Source organism: Alternaria burnsii (genome assembly GCF_013036055.1).
Source record: "Alternaria burnsii strain CBS107.38 chromosome Unknown 717, whole genome shotgun sequence".
NCBI classification, from domain to species: Eukaryota; Fungi; Ascomycota; class Dothideomycetes; order Pleosporales; family Pleosporaceae; genus Alternaria; species Alternaria burnsii.
In genome coordinates, this window is record NW_024066129.1 from 144,250 (window position 1) to 165,056 (window position 20,807).

The 20,807-nt window shown below is 51.1% G+C and overlaps 7 protein-coding genes across 7 annotated transcripts; 5 read left to right on the forward strand and 2 right to left on the reverse strand.

Annotated features, from left to right (window-relative positions):
* Nucleotides 1–527: 527 nt before the first annotated feature.
* On the forward strand, nucleotides 528–1,454 carry GT037_010610 (uncharacterized protein; the record flags this gene model as incomplete). The annotated part of the gene is made up of 1 exon (XM_038935657.1): nucleotides 528–1,454. One exon carries the CDS (start codon nucleotides 528–530, stop codon nucleotides 1,452–1,454), a length of 927 nt encoding a protein of 308 aa, XP_038781661.1.
* A 141-nt stretch (nucleotides 1,455–1,595) lies between these two features.
* Nucleotides 1,596–3,362, reverse strand: GT037_010611 (uncharacterized protein; the record flags this gene model as incomplete). The annotated part of the gene is made up of 5 exons (XM_038935658.1): nucleotides 1,596–1,794; nucleotides 1,847–2,446; nucleotides 2,498–2,778; nucleotides 2,826–2,847; nucleotides 2,899–3,362. The coding sequence occupies 5 exons, from the start codon at nucleotides 3,360–3,362 to the stop codon at nucleotides 1,596–1,598; spliced, it is 1,566 nt and encodes a 521-aa protein (XP_038781662.1).
* A 1,164-nt stretch (nucleotides 3,363–4,526) lies between these two features.
* Nucleotides 4,527–6,442, forward strand: GT037_010612 (uncharacterized protein; the record flags this gene model as incomplete). Its single annotated transcript, XM_038935659.1, has 5 exons — nucleotides 4,527–4,610; nucleotides 4,960–5,205; nucleotides 5,262–5,575; nucleotides 5,628–6,017; nucleotides 6,073–6,442. 5 exons carry the CDS (start codon nucleotides 4,527–4,529, stop codon nucleotides 6,440–6,442), a joined length of 1,404 nt encoding a protein of 467 aa, XP_038781663.1.
* A 1,892-nt stretch (nucleotides 6,443–8,334) lies between these two features.
* On the reverse strand, nucleotides 8,335–9,278 carry GT037_010613 (glycosyltransferase family 34 protein; the record flags this gene model as incomplete). Its single annotated transcript, XM_038935660.1, has 2 exons — nucleotides 8,335–8,960; nucleotides 9,017–9,278. The coding sequence occupies 2 exons, from the start codon at nucleotides 9,276–9,278 to the stop codon at nucleotides 8,335–8,337; spliced, it is 888 nt and encodes a 295-aa protein (XP_038781664.1).
* Nucleotides 9,279–9,787: 509 nt separating this feature from the next.
* On the forward strand, nucleotides 9,788–10,911 carry GT037_010614 (uncharacterized protein; the record flags this gene model as incomplete). The annotated part of the gene is made up of 3 exons (XM_038935661.1): nucleotides 9,788–9,851; nucleotides 9,910–9,981; nucleotides 10,031–10,911. 3 exons carry the CDS (start codon nucleotides 9,788–9,790, stop codon nucleotides 10,909–10,911), a joined length of 1,017 nt encoding a protein of 338 aa, XP_038781665.1.
* A 1,106-nt stretch (nucleotides 10,912–12,017) lies between these two features.
* Nucleotides 12,018–14,265, forward strand: GT037_010615 (snf-domain-containing protein; the record flags this gene model as incomplete). Its single annotated transcript, XM_038935662.1, has 4 exons — nucleotides 12,018–12,303; nucleotides 12,362–12,455; nucleotides 12,517–13,344; nucleotides 13,410–14,265. 4 exons carry the CDS (start codon nucleotides 12,018–12,020, stop codon nucleotides 14,263–14,265), a joined length of 2,064 nt encoding a protein of 687 aa, XP_038781666.1.
* Nucleotides 14,266–15,569: 1,304 nt separating this feature from the next.
* On the forward strand, nucleotides 15,570–19,478 carry GT037_010616 (heavy metal translocatin; the record flags this gene model as incomplete). The annotated part of the gene is made up of 1 exon (XM_038935663.1): nucleotides 15,570–19,478. The coding sequence occupies one exon, from the start codon at nucleotides 15,570–15,572 to the stop codon at nucleotides 19,476–19,478; it is 3,909 nt and encodes a 1,302-aa protein (XP_038781667.1).
* Between the last annotated feature and the right edge of the window lie 1,329 nt (nucleotides 19,479–20,807).

Sequence of the window (20,807 nt, forward strand, 5' to 3'; positions counted from 1 at the left end):
GCGCCAAGTTTCAGCCTGGTTACCAATATTCTTAGCCGCATTCAACCTTGTCGAAGTCTGATGTGGTGTGCTGATTGCAGCCACTTGCATTGCCGAAGGGAGTTTATCGGATCCAGAAGGACATAGCCTTCTCAGCCGCGTGACGTGACTGCCTAGATCATTGGGGTCCAAGGCAGCCTGATCGATATACCACTTGCTGCATTGGAGTACTGCCGCACGATGTGGTTCGTCAAATACTTAAAGCTTGCTTTCAATCGCCGATATCAAGTCGGGCACGTGCACAATCTTGTTTCGACTGGCCAGCAGCACCTCGAATGTCTCACCCAAGCGTGGCAGCCACCAACGCCTAATCATACACAGCCCTTATAAAGGCTTGTATAAGCGCTGGACACAAATTTTGATATCAATTTCGTCGCCGATCGGCTATCGAAAGGTATACAAAAGGACAGCGCACCTCCCGAAGACAGCTCTATATTCCGGAACACTTCTAGTTTTTCCCACTCGTCTATCTTATACGGAGCACAGCCATGTCTTTTCTTCCTGACAGATTTTCAAAGAAGAAAGGTCTCCTTACGGGGAGCAGTCATCAAGAGTTCAGCGATTCTGGAATCCCCTACCCGGTAGGTAGGACTATCCCGCCGGACAGCAATGCCGATCCTATCGTGGCCTTTCTTGTCAAATACAAGGACCCTGTTGAATACGAGCGATGGGTAAGATTTGCTGATTGCACAAAGCAAGACTGCGAGTCCTTGCTCAAGAAAAATGGCATTAAGGCGGTGGTGACATGCAGGACGAAGCAGTATGAGTCGTTGAAAAAGAAGATGGAAGACCTGGCGCGAGACCCAGACTTCAGGGCTTGGTTGGGGAAAGGACACAATATCTACCATTACTCTGAGATGGGAGATCTTGCTGGTGTCCGCATCGGACTGTTCTTTCCCGACGACGTGCCTACAGTTGTGAAACTTATCAACGATCGCTTCATCGTTCGCCACACTTTTGGTACTGTCACAGGCGGACGCGATACTGTCTCAGGTCGAAATGAAGACAGCCACAAACATAATCAAGGCCCTTGGCGCTCCCAGGACAGCAATAGAAACGAAGAAGATTGGCAGCACTACGGATACAAATCATGGCAACAGGTCGTCGAATGGGGCGAGAACTATTCACCGATTATAGGCTTGAATGCGCCTAGGGTGGAGATTCAAGTCGGAACCGTTGTCACACAAGCTTGGGCGGAGGTGCAGCACAACATCATATATAAGAGGTCCAACGATGTTCTCGCCACGCCATCTATGAAGAGGATGATCGATGCTATCAACGGAATGGCTATTACAACCGAGATCATGTTACGGGAACTCAAACGCAGCGTTGAAGCCGCGGAGCTGGAAGCTAGGCGCAAAGCGCAGGGTGCCTACGTACCATCTGCAAAAAATACGCTTGGACATTATACCTAATCGTGTCTCCATCGATGTTTTTTTTTGGGGATTCAGGGAGTTGATAACGTAGAAATGAATGAGTAGAAATCAGTTGCATCAATGAATTGCTCCAACCTCACTGTCGAACTAGAATGAGATCCTCTCAGTCACTCCCGACCACTAGACCTTGCCAGCGATAAAAGCGCCCGCAGTCGCCACATCATTCTGGTAGTTCAAATGCGCCGCAGTAATGCTCGTGCCGCCTTCGCAGATGTTGTCGCCAGTGTGGCAGATGGTAAGGATCTTGTAGGTCGGGATGGAACCGAAGGTAGCTAAGCCTACTGCACCAAGAGTTCCGAATACTCTGCTAAGGTTGCTACTGGTACTTGCCTCAACATTTCTGCGTTAGCACAGCCAACAAGACCGGATACGCATCATTCTCTGGCACGGGCGTTCTCTTTTCCGTCGCCGACACAGTTGCCATCGTCATACCCTCAACTAAGCCTGGCGCTAGCTTTATCCCATCCTCACTCAATCCAACAGCACTGGCATCGAACTGCATCCGAATCTGCACTCCGTACCCTAGCAATAACGTCACCGTCTTATGAACCTTTTTCTTGAACCTAGGGTCTACGTCCGCCCGGAGCTGCTTAAGCACGTCCCGGAAATCTGGGATATCCCACAGCCCCCTTGCTACACGGAAAGGTACTATATGCGTATAGGTAAGCCAGATATGGCACCCGCTCTGGTCAACGAAAGATTCGATTTCCTCGGGCGTTGCAACAGCTGGAGAGTCGTCGAATTGGGGAAACCCAAGACTTGACCAGGTGGACAAGAGCGCGCGCTTGAGATCGAGTTCCACTTTTTGCGGGTTGGCGATTTCCTCCTTGAACGGGAGACGCCAAGGTAAAGCAGCAGATTGAAAATTGGGCAGAACGTGGAGGGGGCGATTGCGCACTGAGGCCTCGTTGACTTCGTAGCGACTTTTTTCGTCGAGACGGAAGGAATCAAGGCTGCAACGCATCGTATTACTGTTTGCCGTTAGCAGGTATTGGCTGGCTACTGGAGACTCGTCAACTCACCCTTGATGTTCATCTCGCCGGGCTTGAGCGGCATCGAAACCCTGCATCGTCTTTACCCAGTCTGTTGGCTTTAGTACGCTACCTGCGAGATCACGTATGGCACATCTCGCCTGGTATTCCATGCCGAAATGCTCATAGTGCGTTTGCCAGTGATACGAAGGGTCTTTTGCAAGCTTATCTTGGAATGATTGCCACAAACTGTGATACGCATCGTCAGCGTCTCGACGAGCATCGATGTATTTCTTCTGATCCGACGTCAGGGTAGTATCCTGGTTTTGAAGCTACGAGCTATCAGTGTTCTGATCTTGGACGGTCTGACAATACTCACATCCGTTACAGAGGCAACGTAGCTACCAGGTGTGTTAGCATCATCTTGTCAAAAGTGACGGCGACACACATACTCCCTCAAGAAATTAAAAAACGATGGTTCCGCTCCCGTGGCCGAGAAAGCCAGAGTACGTCCATCCTGTATCGGATCCGACTTCCAGTACAACGCCTCATTGGCATATTCTGGAGCACAGGCGAGTGGGACGCCTTTTTCTTGCAGCGTTGCTACAAAGATAGCCTGATCCGGGTTACTTAGATTTGTCTCTGTTGTCAGAAATGCTCGCAACGCGATGGCATATGCTTTCACAAGTATGGACGGGGCAGTCGGAGGATGATTCGCAGCAGAGGCAGGCTCTTGATTAGGTGATGTGAGCTTCGGGGCGGGAGCTTCAGGCTCAAGCAAGATCGGTGCAAGCTTCGGTTCGTCGTCATCTTCATGGTCCAGAGCTGACCACTTCCAACGTGCTGGACCCGCGAGCGATAGCTTCTCAACTAGTCCGAGTCGCTGGGCGAGGTCTTGAGCTGCTTTGACATCCATTGCTCATGAGCACGCTGTCTAGCGTGAGATGTGTCAACGGGTATGTCAGGATAGAAAGAAACTCGAATGCGAAAAGACCATGCCTCAGGAGATTGACAGCGCCCTGGTGCAATCGGATTGGAAGGGTTCGACTTGAGAAGACGTGGTCGACTCATGAGTCCAGAACTCTTCAGCCAGCTGATCTTTCTCTTCTTTCAGCGTTGCCTGCATCTTGATAAAGTTTTGCAACACAGTAAATGATCACCGGGGCACCACGCACCGGGCCGTGAACAAGGTCGTATTGCTGCATTGCATATGTCCATGCATATGCACTGTGTTCACGCTCATGATCTCCATGGCGTAGTATGACTAGCGTGGTGATGGCGAGTCTAGCGCGGCGTTGGCGACTCTTAGTATGGTACGCTCAGCTATACGCACAACAGCCACAATCACCAAGAGGAGCAACGACTGGCATAAGGACCGGACCGGTCCTCAGCCGCAGACCCACATCGGCCCTACCATCGAATTATCCCACACCCTGGCTTGCCTATCGAAGCCCTGAATTCTGTTGCTGGCATGAATATCGCATTCTGCGTGATGGACTGAACGGCGAGTGTGGCCAAAGATTGGCCATTTTGTAAACCTTGGATCCTTCGCGCAGCGACGCACCTACATCCGCGTGCATGAGACAAAAGTTGAGCTTGCCACAAATGAATACGAAAAAGATGTGATGTAACACTAGGTTGATCTTGTAAAACCACGCACCTTTGTATTGCACAATCAACCAGTAATGATAGCAATCTCAGTGAATGAGAGAGTATGCTCGATCGGCAGAATACAGTCGATTAGGCATGAAGCTTCGGCTACACTCGAAACTTGAGGTGAGCTGCGTGCATCAGCAGGTACCGCTGTGTTCTCAGAGCCCGAACGATCCGTATCTCATCAATGATACACGGCCTTTGATATGCGTATTGTGCAGTGCTTGACATGCAGAACCACGGAGAGAGAACATCCCCAAATACACCGGCATGTTCAAGTCCGCGCGAGGTGGCAACGGTCAAGACACAATATCTTGCTCCTAAGTTTCGCTTATAGACACTGGACACAGGACACTGGACAATCTTGTGCACACTAAGGACTCCTCAGCTCAGCCTACAGGATTGCTAGCACTCAGTTCCGTCAACGATGACGAACGCCGTGCAGATAGACACGCAATCAAATCAGCCCTTCGCCTTCCCCCGTCATATTGGCCTCTGCATGAAGCTCGCGGTAGGATAGCGCCATAGTCACCGCAACGTATCAGCAGGCAGACTTCACCATATGCTGTGAGTAGCGGCACGCAAATCGGTACGGGCTCTGCATCACGGAACAGTCCAGGCTAGTGATGTGATTTGAACAATCTCCAGCTCCATTGGGCGTACTGTAATGCACCCGTCAGATTTATGGCAGCTCCGTGTTCTCGAGCTGCATAAGTAGTCTGACATTCCCCGCCAGGTCAGACACACCAGCAACCAGCACATCTTCTCTAGCAACCAAGATCTCCAAAGCCTGACCAGATTCCCCAAGCCACCCTCCAACTTTCGCCAATATGCCCCTGACCGAAGCTGAACTCTGAAAGGTATATGCCAACAAGATCAAGAATGACTACTTTCAGCAGTCCGACTTTGGATCGCAGAACAAGATCTTCATCCCCCCAATCAACTCCCAAGCAGTTCTGGCTTCAGGACCCATTAAGCAGTCGCAGACCAACTTCGGTGTCTTCCGAGCTAGCGACCCTTTGCTAGAGGTTGACAACCCTTCTTTCACTCCTTCCAATGATGGCTACGCCCAGAGGTGCCTGAACTATCTCACAGCGGTCCAGCTCGTAAGTAGTCTCGATAAGAGAGTCGCAAGGAGGATTAGGCTAAGACCTTCACCTAGGACACTGATGCTTCGGCAGGCCTTGTTCAAATCAGGGACGAGGCTTACAAGAGGCTGAGCGAAACGTCCCAAAACTTCCAGGCAATAGCGAAGAAAGCCAAAGCTGCTTGGCAGGATTCTTTCGATTATCCCGGTACTCCTTTGTACCAGTGGATTATCCAAAACTATCCCATGTATGCGGCCGCTGAGAATGACCAGAATGCTGCGTCCTCGGCTTATAACAACGTGATGAACCAGATCTACAGGTCTAATTACATGACGCTTGAGAAGATGAAGAGGGATCTCCAGCTGGCTTTAGCACAACAATCTTCAGCGTATGCGCATTCTGTCAACGAGAACGATGCTTCCTACTGACGATAGAAATAGGTACACGATGATAGTCAATGCCGCTCTACCCGAGGCTGCCGACAACACGGTCGCAGATGAGTATCGTCCCAAGTACGATATTGATGCGGGCTACGCGAAGCAAGTCAAGGCCTGGATCGATCAGACCGTTGATAGGGATAACAAGCACGAGAAGGCTTCCATTGTCATCAACGCCTCCGACACTTCGAACTACGATTGGCACTCTGTTGGCTTCGACGAGAGCAAAATCGATGCGTCAGGCGGATTCTGGCCCTTCTTCAGGGTTGAGTACAACGAATCGCACACGAAGCAGTACGATGATGTCAAAGTCGATGAGTCGTCCAGCGGCCTCTCTGTCAAGATCGTTGCCGATGGCATCAGCTCCTTTGCGGTCAACCCATCGAGCACCTGGTCAGTCTTGTTTTCGCATCATGATCGAGTGTCGTAGCTAACCAATTGTCCAAAGGAACCCCGGAAATATCAAGAAGACCTATCCCAACTTGTACAAATCCGCCTCTAAGCAACTCTGGGATCCGATGGTGCAGGTCAGCAAGATCGTTGTAGGCTACAACGTCCGTATCGAAATCTCGCTGGATTCGAACGCGTACAAGAGTATCACCTCCAAGGTGGATACGGCACTGAGCCGTGACGCGAACGCATCGGCCACGTTGTTCGGTTGCCGCCTCGACCTTGGTGGCTCGTACCACAACAGCGAGTCGAATTCAACAAAATGGAGCGATGTCAAGAAGGACGATGGCAGCAACACGTTTGTTATCCCGGCTTCGAACAACGCCATGCCAGTGTTGCTTGCTGTGGTGGGCACTGTCCTTTCTTGAGCAGGTGCGAGGAAAGCGCGGACCGAAAGCTACAGCTTATCGCAGTCACTTGATCAGGAAGCAGTGGAGGCTGGCTTGAGGGGTCTTCGCATGACATCGGCATGTTATTCCGCAGCTTCCGTAGCTCTAGCAACATACATGAATAACTTACGATGATCTTTACATTATTTTCTTCGAAGGGTGATTTCGAAAACTTATCCGTGATCATCTTTCGGGACTGATGCTCCAACTGGTTGGTTGCAGATCACACATAACGATGCTTTCCAAAGTCCTGTTTCTGGTATTCCATTGACTTTTCCTGCTATGTGAGACCCGATGTCCAAGCAAAATCAACAAGTGATTGAGACAACCTCGGACGAGATCAAGGGTCGCACATGCGACTCTCATATTAAAATCTCGGGAGCAGTTTTGGAAATCATCAGTCTGTTCTGGGATGACTCCAAGAGACCCTGATCTCACTCCGCTATGCTATATGCTGCTTTGCGGAAAATCACTAGCTCGTCATGTATATAAACTTCTCGTATTGACCTTACACTTCCTTCTTTACACTGCACAAGGCGGTTCGCAATAACCAAAAAAACTAGTCAACAAGCCATGTGTTTGCTGTTCCTCCTGTTCGACATGAAATTCAACACCCAAAATTTTTATGACTCCGATGAAGCACCAAAAGATGTACCTCACATCTGTCTGGCCAAGACGAGGAGAAAGACCACACAAAAGAAAGTTTGGTTCATTCCATGTTTCGGCAGGATCTCTCGATTGGGAAAGTTCCACGAATCAGGTCATGAATACTGCGCCAAGCCAAAGGCTTTCGATATAAATGCGAATTCCATGCATTGTTCTTCGTTACCACAAACACGCACTATCATTTTACCGACCAAAAGTCGAAACGAGAGAGGTCATGGCCCTTGGCCTTTGTTCCCAAAACATGAGGTGCGAGTACTGATGCGTTCGCTCCCTCGGTCAATTCCAAACATGCAAGTCCGCATCCCCTATTCTAAATTGACTATCTGCTGGCTTGAATCCCGCATAGTCTTACCTACCCCGGTTTCGATTATCACCACAAGGCTACAACGATACTGGCATGTTGTTTGTAGAGTTGTTAAGAAAAACAATCCATGATCCTCGTTCTCAAAGTCACTCTAGAGAAAGTCATGTTGGCATCACCATCTTCAAACCCGTTCATCAATCTCCAAGCCTACCATGATCTCTGCTTACGAGTATCGTAACACGACATGGCATACTCTATGACTGGAGAGAGTGAACTGAGTACCACATAGGCGATCGCCATGTTTGAAGCCTTGAGCCGAGGGCGGCACGGAGCTTGTGCGTCTTCTAAGGACTATATAATACTTACCCCACAGCCTCTTACTTCTACACACCCCTTACAAAATACTTTACTCAAAATAGCATCAGATAGAACGATATGTGGCAGAAGGAACCAGCGTCATTTACGATGGAGTTGTGTTTGCTGTGCTTTTGTAGACACTTGCCAGTCGTTCAGGTAAGTGCTCAAAAGTAGACAGGGCTCAAGGACATGTGGAGCGACTTGTCGGCAGCTGTATCGTCGAAACACCGGTTAAGAAGCAATCTTTTGTTGGAACTGAATTTCGCACAGAAAAGTGTTTGCGATCTTTTGGTGTACGTGCCACCCTGCTGCGGTTTTTGTAACGCGAGGGTGCGAGGCTCTCAAAGTGTGAACAGCATGAGACAGACAGGCTAAATACCATGGGTGATGATGTCGCATAATTTGAGAACCTGGGCAACATTGTGCTATAGCTCGACAAATTTTCGAGTGCGAGATTAGAAGGTTTATCATGAGAAAAGTAACCATGGATATCGTGTACATGCCCAAACGCCAACATACCCGAACTCCTTTGGAAAAGTTACCCTCAATAAAACTCTTTCCAGTCGCCCCAAATGATATTCCCTTCATACTTCTTCATAAGCTGACCTGTGGGATCCTCGCCCTTGACATGCGCCCATGCACCCGCAAAATGCAGGAGGAACTTGCCCGGCTTCCATTCGCCATCTTCGTTTTCAAAACACGGTATATCCTTTGGAAAGGCGTTCAGCTTTGACTGGGGCGCCACAACATGTCTGCCCGAGTATGGATCCTCCTTGAGTAGCTCGACCATGGCGTCCTGCTCGCTGTAATTCTTGTGCTCATCGCCGTTCTCCGCTTCATCACGTAATTCGAGTGCGCGGCGCAGGAATTCGAGAGATCGTTCATGTCCGCGGACGGCAAAGGATCCTAAGTTCAAGCCGTTGCAGTCGTGTGTGAGTATGTAGTCGACTTGGTCCGGATCTTCAGCCTTGTCTAGTTCGTCGGTGATGATGTCGGCAACTCTGACACCGGTGTCGGTGATGAGGGTGTCAAAGTCCAGCCACCATATCCAGTCGTATCTGCCAGTTTTGACCAGTCTCTCCACCATGTCGAACTTCCAGTAGACAGGCCCCCGTTCAGAGTGCGCTTCAAAGTCGGTGATGAAGTCATAGCCGTGGCGTCGCGAGTAGTCTATCGAGCCCCTGTGTCAGCACTTCCCTGAGACGATTTCGCAAGGCTGGACTTACGGTCTTTGTTCTTGAGCGAGAGGTGGAGATAGGATCTTTGGTCCGTTACGAATGTCACGACGGCGATTCGCAAGGGCTTCTTCTCTTCCTCGTGGGGCTTCTGTTCTGCCTCGACTGGCGGGGGCGCAGGAACATCTGGGGGTGGGGGCGGAGGAAGTTCCTCATGGCTCGGACCCTGACTGAGTTGCCATCCCAAGAAGACGAGGAAGACGAGGAGCAGGACAAAGGACGGCGGAATCTTTCGCGCTGAGCGGAGCAGCATGGTGGCGCGCGCAATGAGCGTGCGTCGGTAGAGGGAGGGTGGGAGAGTGTACTGGTAACCTTTATACAGTCGTACAGGGCATGATTATCGCGGTTGGTGGTACTCGGGAAGGGCAGCCAAGCATGTGCGAGATGCGGGATCGGATGCCAAAAGGGCGAAGGAATAGGCTCATGGTCGAGAACATGCCCGGATGCAGCCGCGTGTCCAAGCCGGGACGCAGCCAACGGGAGGATAAGAATTTGAGTATTGAGGTGGATGATTGCAGCTACATTCCGTACCAGGCCAGCGTGCGTATCCGAGTGGCCAGATACGAGATGCGACGGAAGCCAAGTGGAGCGTTTGCGTTGAGCGCCCCAGGAACGCTTGTCTGAGGTCCACCCCGCTGCAGTCGTTTGAGCCAGGGTTCAGCGACCTGCTCGGACCGATTCCCCCAGCCCGACGCTTTGTCGCCAACCACCGCGACACATCAACACTGACATCATCGCTGCCTTCTACTTTCTACTATCGTCATGTCTGCGTCTAGGGGTAGACGTACTGGTGGTGGCGGGACGCTCAAGGGACAGTTTCTCAATGGTGTCTGGCACTGCAAGTTGTGTCGCTTGTACACATGAACATGGCTGACGGTGGTTAGGTGACTGCAATCCGCGCCTGCCTGCAGTACACTTCGAGACCAAGAAGGAAGGCGCAAATAAAGGCAAATGGTGTATGTTCCTGCTTCCTTGCCTCGCAAGTATCTCCCTAACCCTCGCCAGTTCGTACTTGCCAAAAGCCAAAGGAAGAGCAGTGCAAGTTCTTCCTCTGGGACCACGACGCGCAGCCCAGGGAGAAGAGTACTCTAGCAAGAAACTCTCGCACCGAGCCTGGTCTTGCCAATCCAGCTCCCACCACACCAGCTACGCCTTCCAGGCGTCCGCCCCGCGCCCCACCACATTACACAGTCCAAGCAAACTCGTCCACAGCAAGTCGCAAGCGATCGCGGCCCATGGAAGATGATTCCGATGACGAATATGGTCTCGGGCAGGTTGATGACGATGATCTAAATCAAGTCATGGTTGCGGCTGAGACGCCAAGCAAAGCTGCTAGAACGACCGACTTCACAACTCCCGCACCGAAGAGACAAAAACTACCATGGCAAATGGAGTCGGGCAGCATTTCCAGAAACAACGGCTTACAAACACCTCGAACCCATCATAAGAGTCAGGTAGATAATCCGTTCGCATCGAAATTCCCGACCACAGGGAGTGCTCTGTTCACGCCAACGTCCGGACCTAACGCGGATGGCAACAAGCAGGTCGCGACACTGCCTTCTTCGGATGGAACGCCCACTCCAAGTCGGTTCAAGAATGCGATGGATGAAGACATCGTCAAAGATGTCTTTGACATGCTAAAGAATAGCAACGTGCCCCTCTCAGAGCATTGCGAGAAGGAGCTTAGGACTGTGCTAGTACGGCACAGCAAAAGTGCGGAAGGATACAGAAGAGGCCGCGACCTCATGCGCAGCACGATCAAAGCGAAAGACGCCAGAATCACGGAGCTGACGCATCGCAACAACACTCTCGCAGCTGAGCTGGAGGCTGAGAAGGCTACTGTACAATATCTTCGATGGAAAGCGCAGGATGAGCAGGACACTTGACCGCTTCATTGAACACGGCACTTGTTCAACTTCAAAGCGCCGCTTTCTCATTAGCCCTGATGGGACGGTGCTGTGGCTGACACAGATCTTGTGGCTCACAGCACCATCACCGTAACACCAAGGACGGCCACCCTGACCTCTTTCTAGCGGGCATGTTACCAGATCGTCGGGTCACCCGACTACACCCAGTGCGTCCTGAAATGTGGCACACAGCTGCATAGCACGGAAAGGCAACCCACACGATGCCGATCGCACGGCACGCCTGATGCTAGCACTGTGACGGGTTTACATACCTGTCGCGCGTAGATTTGCTTGACATTTCTTTTCACAGAGGTTGACCTTCACCCCGTGGTGACCTCCAAGCACGCCATCAGACATTGAAAATCCCGGAAATTTGGGCAACCTAAGATCTGCCCGAGCTGCTTGAACGGCAAACAAGCACTCAATTCAGTGCGAAGGATCGTTGGTGACGTGACAGCTGCGGCGGAACCGAGCCCTGCCCAGCGTTGGCACGCGGATGTCGGCATTGATAGCAAATTTGATTCGTCGGGGCTTTTAGAACTCAACCATCTTACGTACGCCAGGCCTTTGCCGATGGACCTTTCTCCACACCCTCCCCGGCGGAAGCTTGGCTCCCAACGGTGCACCTCCACAACCTCACCGAGATCCGTGTTTTTGCCCCATAGCATGCAGTGATTTACCAAAAAGAAGGACCTATCCACTGGCAAAAGCTTGTTCTGTGTGATGGCCAGCATCGGAGTTACCGTGACCCACACCACCGATGGTCTGATGGGGCGGCTCAACCATGTGGATTTACCTAAAGGCTGCAGGGTCACTCTCAAGCCACTACCACCATGAACCGAACGTGGATTGAAGAGATTTGGTACAATCTTGGCGGACGTAGTGGGGCGGGTACCCTGAACAGGATACAAAATCAGTTCACTTCTCGATGTCGACGTTGACGCTTCCCTCCGCATCCCATTCTTCTACCCTAAGTGGCGTCGATCCAACATTGTCAAGGTCAATCGCCCGTACTTGCAGTCTTTTCGAGGGCGAGCATCTTACATTTTCCCCTCTGATCATCGCTACAACGAGCTTCTGTCAAGATGGCAATGCCATTCTTGCGAAAGGTCGGCAGCTACCTAGCGCCTCCTGCTTCGCAAAGCGAAGATGGTCGTGATCAGTGGCCTTCCAGAGCAGCTTTTCTTCTCGCTGCCATGGGTGGTTGCGCCGGCCAGGGCAATTTGCTTAGATACCCTAGTGTTCTCTACAACAACTATGGCCTCCAATGGTTCATCCCGTACCTGCTGGCTGTTTTTCTCATTGCTATCCCGGCCCTTATCTTGGAAGTATCCATTGGCCAGGCGTATCGTGGTGGCACTGTAATTGCTTGTAAGATAACTCATTTGGCAAATACACGCCAAATGCTAGACTAACATGCCTCCGCTAGTCAACAATATAAACGCGCGTCTAAAAGGCGTGGGTATGGGCCCTGTGATCGTCAGTTTCCTCGTCGTACAATACTTTACTGTCAACCTGGCTTGGTAAGCAAATATTCCCTTCACGAGCTCCAGACTGGATCTGTCCTGATACCAGTTTACACAGGATCATGAGATACTTCCAAGAAAGCTTCACCAGTCCCTTGCCGTGGACCAACCGCATCGATGACTTCTACTACAACGACGTTCTCCAGCGTGGAGAAATCAACGAGGGAAGCCTGAGCGCGGATGGCAATTCCGTTCTCTCATTCACTGGATACCCCAACGGCGCTCTTATCGGCGAAACCGTCGGCTGGAGCATCTTTGTCTGGTTTCTTATTTGGATCTCGATTTTCCGTGGAGTCGGCATGACCGGACGCGTCGTCTACTTCACAATGGGTTTACCCATCGTCACCACCATCATCTTCGTCGGGCGCGCGCTATCCCTTCCTAATGCGAGGGAAGGAGTGGACCTCGTGTGGAGAACGTGGAGGAGCGATCAGCTTGCCTCTGGCGTTGTCTGGCAGACGGCTGTTGGTCAGGTCTTCTTCTCCACTGGTATCGGCTTCGGGTATTTCACCTCGTACGCTAGCTACAACACGAAGCATGCCAACGCCGTTATGGACGCCTGCCTCATCTGCGGTAGCAACGTGTTGTTCGAGAACTTCGCTGCGTTCGCCGTCTTTGGCGTCGTCGGGTACCTGCGAAGGTGGCCGCAGGATGGCGTTCGTCTCGGTGCTTTTGTCGTAGGGTTCCTCACGCTGCCTGAAGCTGTGTTGCAAATGCCTGGAGCAAACTTCTGGGCCGTACTTCTCTTCTTCACGCTCATTGTTCTTGGCTTCAGCTCCGCTTTTGTCATGCTCGACGTTGTTGTTACGTTAGTTTGTGATTCTGGCATGACGAAGGCTTCGAGACCGGTTGTTGTCACCGCGCTGACAGTGCTTTCCTTCTTGATGTAAGCAATTGCCTTCTCATTCATTTGTGGTGCCATGGATCCGCTACTAACTGGATTTGCTATAGGTGTCTGCCATACTGCACAGAGTTTGGTTACTACCTCCTCGATGGCATCGATCGCTGGGTGAACAATGTAGCTCTCATCTTCGTCGTCTGGAGCGAAGTATCAAGCGCCACGACCGTCTACCGCTGGCGCGACATCGTCGATCAAACCGGTCTCCCCGCCTTTATTGTCTACAACATTGGTTTCTTTGGTGGCCAGATTTTTGGCATCAGCCTTGCGCACGGTATCAGCCAACCCGGAGCTGGCGCTGGGGCAGGAATCGGATTCTACGTCCTCATGGCCATTGTAGCTGTCATCGTCGCACGGCCTCCCGTTGCGCGCGCGCCGAGTTTCTGGAACGCGAATCCCTTCATCAGGAAATTCTGGTTCTTGGCGTTCTATTCTGGTAACCAATTACGAAGGGACCTTAATGTTATCGTCGGTCAGGGCAAGAACTGGAAGATACCAGCTTTTATGCCGTTCCTTCTGAGGTACCTCAGTGGACCTGTCCTCGCCATCATCTTTAGCTTCGCGTTCCCGGAATTTCACACTCTGAGATACGATCCCATGATGATTGCTGGATTCATCTTGTCGATACTCACAATTATTGTCGTTCTGTTCGGCTTGGTCATGCCGAGATACTACGTTGTCTTTATTCCCGCCCACCGACGACTTGAAGGAACAGAACCGACGGTGGCGATGCAAACCAAGGGCGAACTGGCGGGTAGACCGGTTGCTGAGATGTTGAACGCGGAGCAGGGGCTTCCTTCGCCGCCACCATACTCGCACGAGCCGGGTCATTCGGGCTTTATGAGAGACTCGTCTTCGGGGCAAGAGGTGGAAGATGATAAGCATGTTAAGACGACTGGATTGAAGTAATCCATGACTGGCTTACCGTGGCCCGAGTTCTCAGCTTGTTTTTTTTTTTTGCTCTTCTGACCGGACGTTGATTGTTTTGGGTTTGCAGCAGCGCTTTTGGCGGTGACGTGACGGCGTCGCATCTTGGTTCTGTTCTCCTGGGACGGTGATTTTGTTTTGGTGCAGAGATGGCGATATTGCCAGACGCAGCCATGATACATACTGATAGTCCAGGAGGATGGTGAACGTCCCAAAGCATGAAAATGCTGAGCTAACTCATCCGCGCCTTCCGCTATCACTCCCACCCTTATGCGACCTCCCTTGAACCTGAGATGTCAAATCTGTTCTCGACAGTGCACATAGCCCGAGTCATACTTGCAAACAAGCTCAGGTCCAAGCTCCTCTGCGCTCGGCGAATTGGCCTTGTAGCATTGTAATAGCCGTACATACCAGATGCTTGCTGATATTGACAGGCTCAGATTGAACATCAGTTTGCGTCGGCACACAACCGATGCAAAGCCGTTAATGTGCCGATCTTCCTATCAGAAAGCAGACTGCTTACAGACTAATTTCGCAAAATCGCGTAATTCCCATTCTGGACAAGGGCCACCGGGACTCTTGCCCCGCAATCACGATGCCGTCCTCCCGCGTGATCCATCGCATAGGGCTGTCGGTATTCCCAGATTGATTTCGATATGTATAGATGATGAACATGCATGTCGGGAGCCAAAGATGTGCGAAGCTGGGGCAAGCGAAAAGCTTATTTTCACGTGGCTGCAGATGTGCTGATATTGACATGGCATAAGCCACGAAGTAAGCCATCACGGAAGAGTGGAGTAGGATTTCTTTTGCACAATTGCTCTGCACGCACAGGTTTGCCCCCGGGTTCGTTCACCAACAATACGATGTGGCGAGTCAGACGGGTGGGTTGCGCAGTTTGTGCGGCGACCCGCTAAACCTCATTTGTGGTGACTGCGCGACTTGTGCGGCCGCCACTGTCACGCTTTTCGACAATGAATCACAATCGTAGGTGGTAATGACATATCACGCAGAAACCGCTCGGGAAAACGTAGTTTCACTTATATGCAGATTTTCTTAGTATCGTGTGGTGTTCTCCTTGGACTTCTCTTTCTTCATCTACGCCCAGTCGCTTCTTTGATTGCTTTGATTGCGTGAGGCCAGCCGTTGGCTATTTCCCAGGACTGGTGCCCACTACGACCAATAATTATCCCCCAAACCAGAAGCTCATCTACCCGATCGACTGAGGACTACCGATACTCTCGATATTGCGTAGCCAACGTCACCCAAAACCCGAACCTGTCACTATGTCACCCGCGGCACCGTCACCCAGATTGCGCTACCAAGCAGTAGCGAGCACTATCACCACGACATGCTTTATTTCTAATCTGCATTGCCCGTCATGTGTCGACGGTATCCAGGCCTCTCTCAGCGCGCTCGATCCCCCGCCACAGGACGTTCTTGTTTCCATTGTTTCGCATTCAGTGGTTGTGCGCCACGCCACAAGCCTTGACGTCGACGACATCACGATCTCGCTCGAGGCTGCTGGATTCGAGATACATAGTGTGTTTCAGGACAACAAGGCGGTTAGGAATCCGATCGAGGTGAAGAACCCTGAGGGAACGAGCAGGGAGTGGCACACAAGCTTTGAACGTGCTGTGAACAATTGGTTACGTCCTGTCGCAGGCCTCGACGGTTCGCACGACGACATGAAGAAGAAAGAGACACATCTCGCTCAATGTGAGCAGTGTAAGAGAGAAGGTGGTGGAGTCACCTTGCACAGCCAAGGGGTATCGCCGTTCAAGCCTGCGCCTGTCGTTACGTCTTCGCCTAGGGGTAGTCTTGATGGCTCTACATCGCCTGAACCAAAGTCGCCTACATCCGAGTCTTTCGTCGCTGTTGACTCATCTGCCGCTTCACGGGTTTACAAGGTGACGCTAGCTCTCACTGGAATGACGTGCAGCTCATGCGTCTCCGCTATCACCCACGCGGTTCAACAACATCCATGGGTTCAATCGGTCAATGTCAATCTTCTGACAAACAGCGGTGTGATTGTATTCAGTGGCAAGGACAAATGCGGAGAGGTTGTCGAGACGATCGAAGACTGCGGTTTCGACGTTGCAGTCGAGAAGCTGGAAGAGGTCCAGCACATGTCATCAAAAACGGTGGCGGCATCGAAGCAGCAGACCGAGAAATGGCGCGCAACATATTCCCTCGGAGGCCTCACATGCTCCGCATGCGTCGGAAACGTGAATCAAGCGCTGCAACCTCTTACATGGATCGAGAGAGCCGACATTAACCTGATCTCGAACAGTGCGACCATCGTTTTCCGGGGTAAAGAGCATCTTCCTGAAATCAAGGAAACCATCGAAGATATCGGATACACTGCAACACTAGATCAGGTCGTACAAGAAGGAACTGCGTTGACCGAGAGCATGGAACGTTCTGTCGCAATTCGCATAGATGGTATGTTCTGTCACCACTGCCCAGACAACATCACGCGAGGATTGCAAGAAGCGTTCGCAGAAGAAGATAGTCTCTTGATGGAGGACCCGCCGATATCTCTACAGCAACCTATCCTTCACATCAGATATGTACCGAATTCTCCTCGGTTCACGATTCGAAAAATCTTCGCAACAATTGAAAGCTTTAACCCTGCATTCCAGCCCTCGGTCTTCCACCCTCCGACTCTTGAAGAGCGAGCGCGCGAGATGCATGCGCAAGAGCGGACACGTATTCTGTTCCGTCTTGTACTGTGCATCATAGTCGCTATCCCTACGTTTGTCCTTGGCATCGTCTTCATGAGCTTGATTAGCTCTAAGAATCCTATACGTAGATATCTCATGGGCAGCATGTGGGCAGGCAATGTTACTCGACTCAGCTGGGCGCTGTTCATCCTCTCTACACCCGTCTACTTCTTCGCCGCCGATACGTTCCACCGCCGCGCGCTAAAAGAGCTGAGATCGATGTGGCGACCAGGGAGCCGAACACCGTATCTACATCGCTTCACACGTTTCGGCAGCATGAACATGCTCATCTCGCTTGGAACAACGATCGCATATCTGGCGTCTATTGTTGAACTCATCTTGGCCGCCACGAAGAAGTCTTCTGGCTCGATGAATGATTCCTACTTTGATGCGGTGGTCTTCTTGACGATGTTCCTACTCATTGGTCGATTCTTGGAAGCTTACAGTAAGGCGAGAACTGGCGATGCTGTCACCTCGCTTGGTAAGCTCCGCCCAAATGAGGCTATCCTTGTTGATGCGGAGAAAGGCGACACCAGGATCGCTACTGATCTTCTTGAGATTGGTGATGTCGTCCGAGTCCATAATGGCACTTCGCCGCCTTTTGACGGAGACATCATTGAAGGCAACTCGAACTTTGATGAATCGAGCTTGACTGGTGAATCGCGTCCGGTCAAGAAGGCAGAGGGCGATACAGTCTTTTCCGGCACTGTCAACAAAGGCGCTCCAATCAAGATCAAAGTCACAGCCATATCTGGTACTTCGATGCTGGATCAGATTATCAATGCTGTGAGAGAAGGACAGTCGCGCCGCGCACCTGTTGAGCGTGTCGCTGACACGATTACCTCGCATTTTGTACCTTTTGTCATTGCCGCCGCCATAATTACATGGCTTGTTTGGCTGATTCTCGGTACTACTGGGGCCATACCTAGCGACTGGAAGAACGAGAGTGCTGGTGGTTGGGAGCTCTGGTCTCTCCGCTTCGCCATAGCTGTCTTTGTCATCGCCTGTCCTTGCGGTATCGGTCTGGCCGCGCCAACTGCGCTCTTTGTCGGAGGCGGTCTGGCTGCCAAACACGGTATTCTCGTACGAGGAGGTGGTGAAGCTTTCCAGGAAGCTAGCTCATTGGACTGCATCGTTTTTGATAAGACCGGTACCTTGACACAAGGTGGTGACCCAGCGGTGACAAATCACAAGTTCGCTGATAACCAGAACGCTGCGTTCGTGCTGGGCATTGTCAGGGCGCTCGAGGAGAACAGTAATCATCCTATTGCTCGAGCACTTGTATCTTTCTGTGACCAGGAAGTTCACGATACACATGTTGCAGTCAATGTTGATGAGGTTCCTGGAAAGGGTTTAAAGGGTACGTTTAGGATCGATGGTCAAGAGATTACCGCTATCATTGGTAACGAAGGCTTCATGGCTGATCACCACGTACCCATTCTCGCTCAAGATGCCTCATCGCTACAGAAGTGGAAGTCTCAAGGGAAGTCAGTCGCTTTAGTCGCATTGTTTCTACCACGGGACGGCGATCAAGGTGCTCTTCAGCCTTCCAAGTCTCCCACCGAATCAGAGTCCCTATCAACCCCCATTGCCGGAACCCCAAGCTCATCAACATGGAGACTCGCATGTATCTTCTCCATCGCTGATCCACTGCGTCCTGAAGCACTAAGCGTTATCTCAGCTTTGCAAGAACGTGGTGTAGACGTATGGATGTTATCCGGCGACAACCAAATCACCGCCAACGCTGTAGGCGCACAAGTCGGTATCCCCACCTCCAATATCATCGCCGGCGTGCTGCCAGACCAGAAGGCAGAAAAGATCAAGTACCTACAGCAAACGCTGACCAAGCCGCACAAGTCCTTGTTTCGTATCCCGTCTCTATCTCGAAACAAGAACTTGAAAGAGCAAAAGATGAGCAAGCAAAAACGTGCAACCGTAGCCATGGTAGGCGACGGCATAAACGACGCACCCGCTCTCTCCACTGCCGACCTCAGCATAGCAATAGGTTCCGGATCCGACATTGCCCTTTCCTCGTCCTCGTTCATCCTCATCAACTCGCGCCTCACGACCATTCTCACTCTGCTCGACCTCTCGCGCGTGGTCTTCCGCCGTGTGTATTTTAATTTCGGATGGGCCCTCGTCTACAACCTGGTCGCTATGCCCATTGCTGCTGGCGTCTTATTTCCCATTACGACTGGTGGTAGCAAGAAAATGGATATGCATCATAATGGGATTGGGATGGAAGGGGGCATGGCAATGGAGGAGTCTGGTAGGAAGCATGTTCGGCTTGACCCTGTCTGGGCTAGTTTGGCCATGGCGTTGAGTAGTGTGAGTGTGGTTTGTAGCAGCTTGGCGTTGAGGAGTAAGGTGCCTGGGCTGGGGTTTAGGGTGAATCGGGGATTGGAGGAAGACTTGGTGGATGGTGTGGGTAAGAGGAAGGAGAGGGCTGGGGACGAGAACATTGTATGAGAGGTTTGATGAAGATGGGGTAGTTTGTATGATGTGATATTGCTATAATCAGACTCTCCTAAGTACAAACTACTCTTCGTAAGTGATCATCTCGCTCATCTATAGAATCGTTGTCAAATCATATAAGCATAAGTAAATGTTCCTAGAACGAAGCTGCATTCTCATCTCGATCAGTAATCCGCTGAGGACACAATATAGAGGTCTGAGAGTCGCTGGATATACCCCTGTTTGGATATACAGTATTGATAGCTTGCTGTTGCAGGTCGGACATTGTTGAGAGGATCGATCTTATCACCGATGGTCGTTTCTTGATAATATCTAAATTTGTCAACTGCTTTGGTGCGTAGATTACAAGCGCTCATACAGGAATATGGTTGGAATATGATGTAGTGACACTAGGCTAGCTACAATGGAAAACACACCCGAAACTCAGACTGTTTTCCGAATTCAGTCATTTGTCCTGCATCCGATATACAAGAGTCTGATCTTATACCTATGTCGTGACGATTGTGGGTACACAAAACGGAGCAGACTGCGCCTTCAAGTATCTGGCTTTTCTATCACTAGTCCCCCGATACACACGACAGTTGGCGCATTGGCGAGCCGATATCCCAATTGCTCCAATAAGATTCAATCCTAGCAATGCGCTGAGATTTCACAACGGCGCTGACAATGCAGCTGTCCGCGGTGTTCACGTGTACCCCAAATGCGAGCAGAAGTTCTGCAGCCAGAAGGCGATGGACAAACATCGCGACACACCATCCCATGACACTTTGTCCAGATGCAATGTCTGTAAGAAGCCCTTTGCAAACAAGAAGGCTTTGGACCAACACTATAAAAGTCGTCAGTACTACAAGATCAACGGGAGCTTTCACCCAGTATAGAGGTGGAGATTGCTGGCCTCCTTCTTCGTCATAGGTTGTCCGCGCTCCCGATAATACTGTTTACGGTAGGAAATTTCTTATCAGTCCCTACAGGAGGGGTTCGCTCATCAGGTGCATCTATATGAGTAGGTGCACTTGGCTAAACGATCTCACAATCGTTGTAGTGTCATATATGCTGGCCCAAATGGTAGTCTTCGTAACACAGTGAAGCCGCAATTGCGCTCCTGGACGGAATGATAGAGTCCGCTTATGCCAAGATAGAACACGCGTGATCAGCCTAGATGTTTCAAGGAGCGTGCATCACACCTCGGCTTCATTGAGCTAGCTAGCTAGCTCGAAGGCACACCCCGGACGATACAGCATGCCAAGGTCTGACGTAGCACGGTCATCTCCGTGATGAGAACATGGGTTGAGTCCTCTTCACGGAAAAGATCGGAAGGTGCGT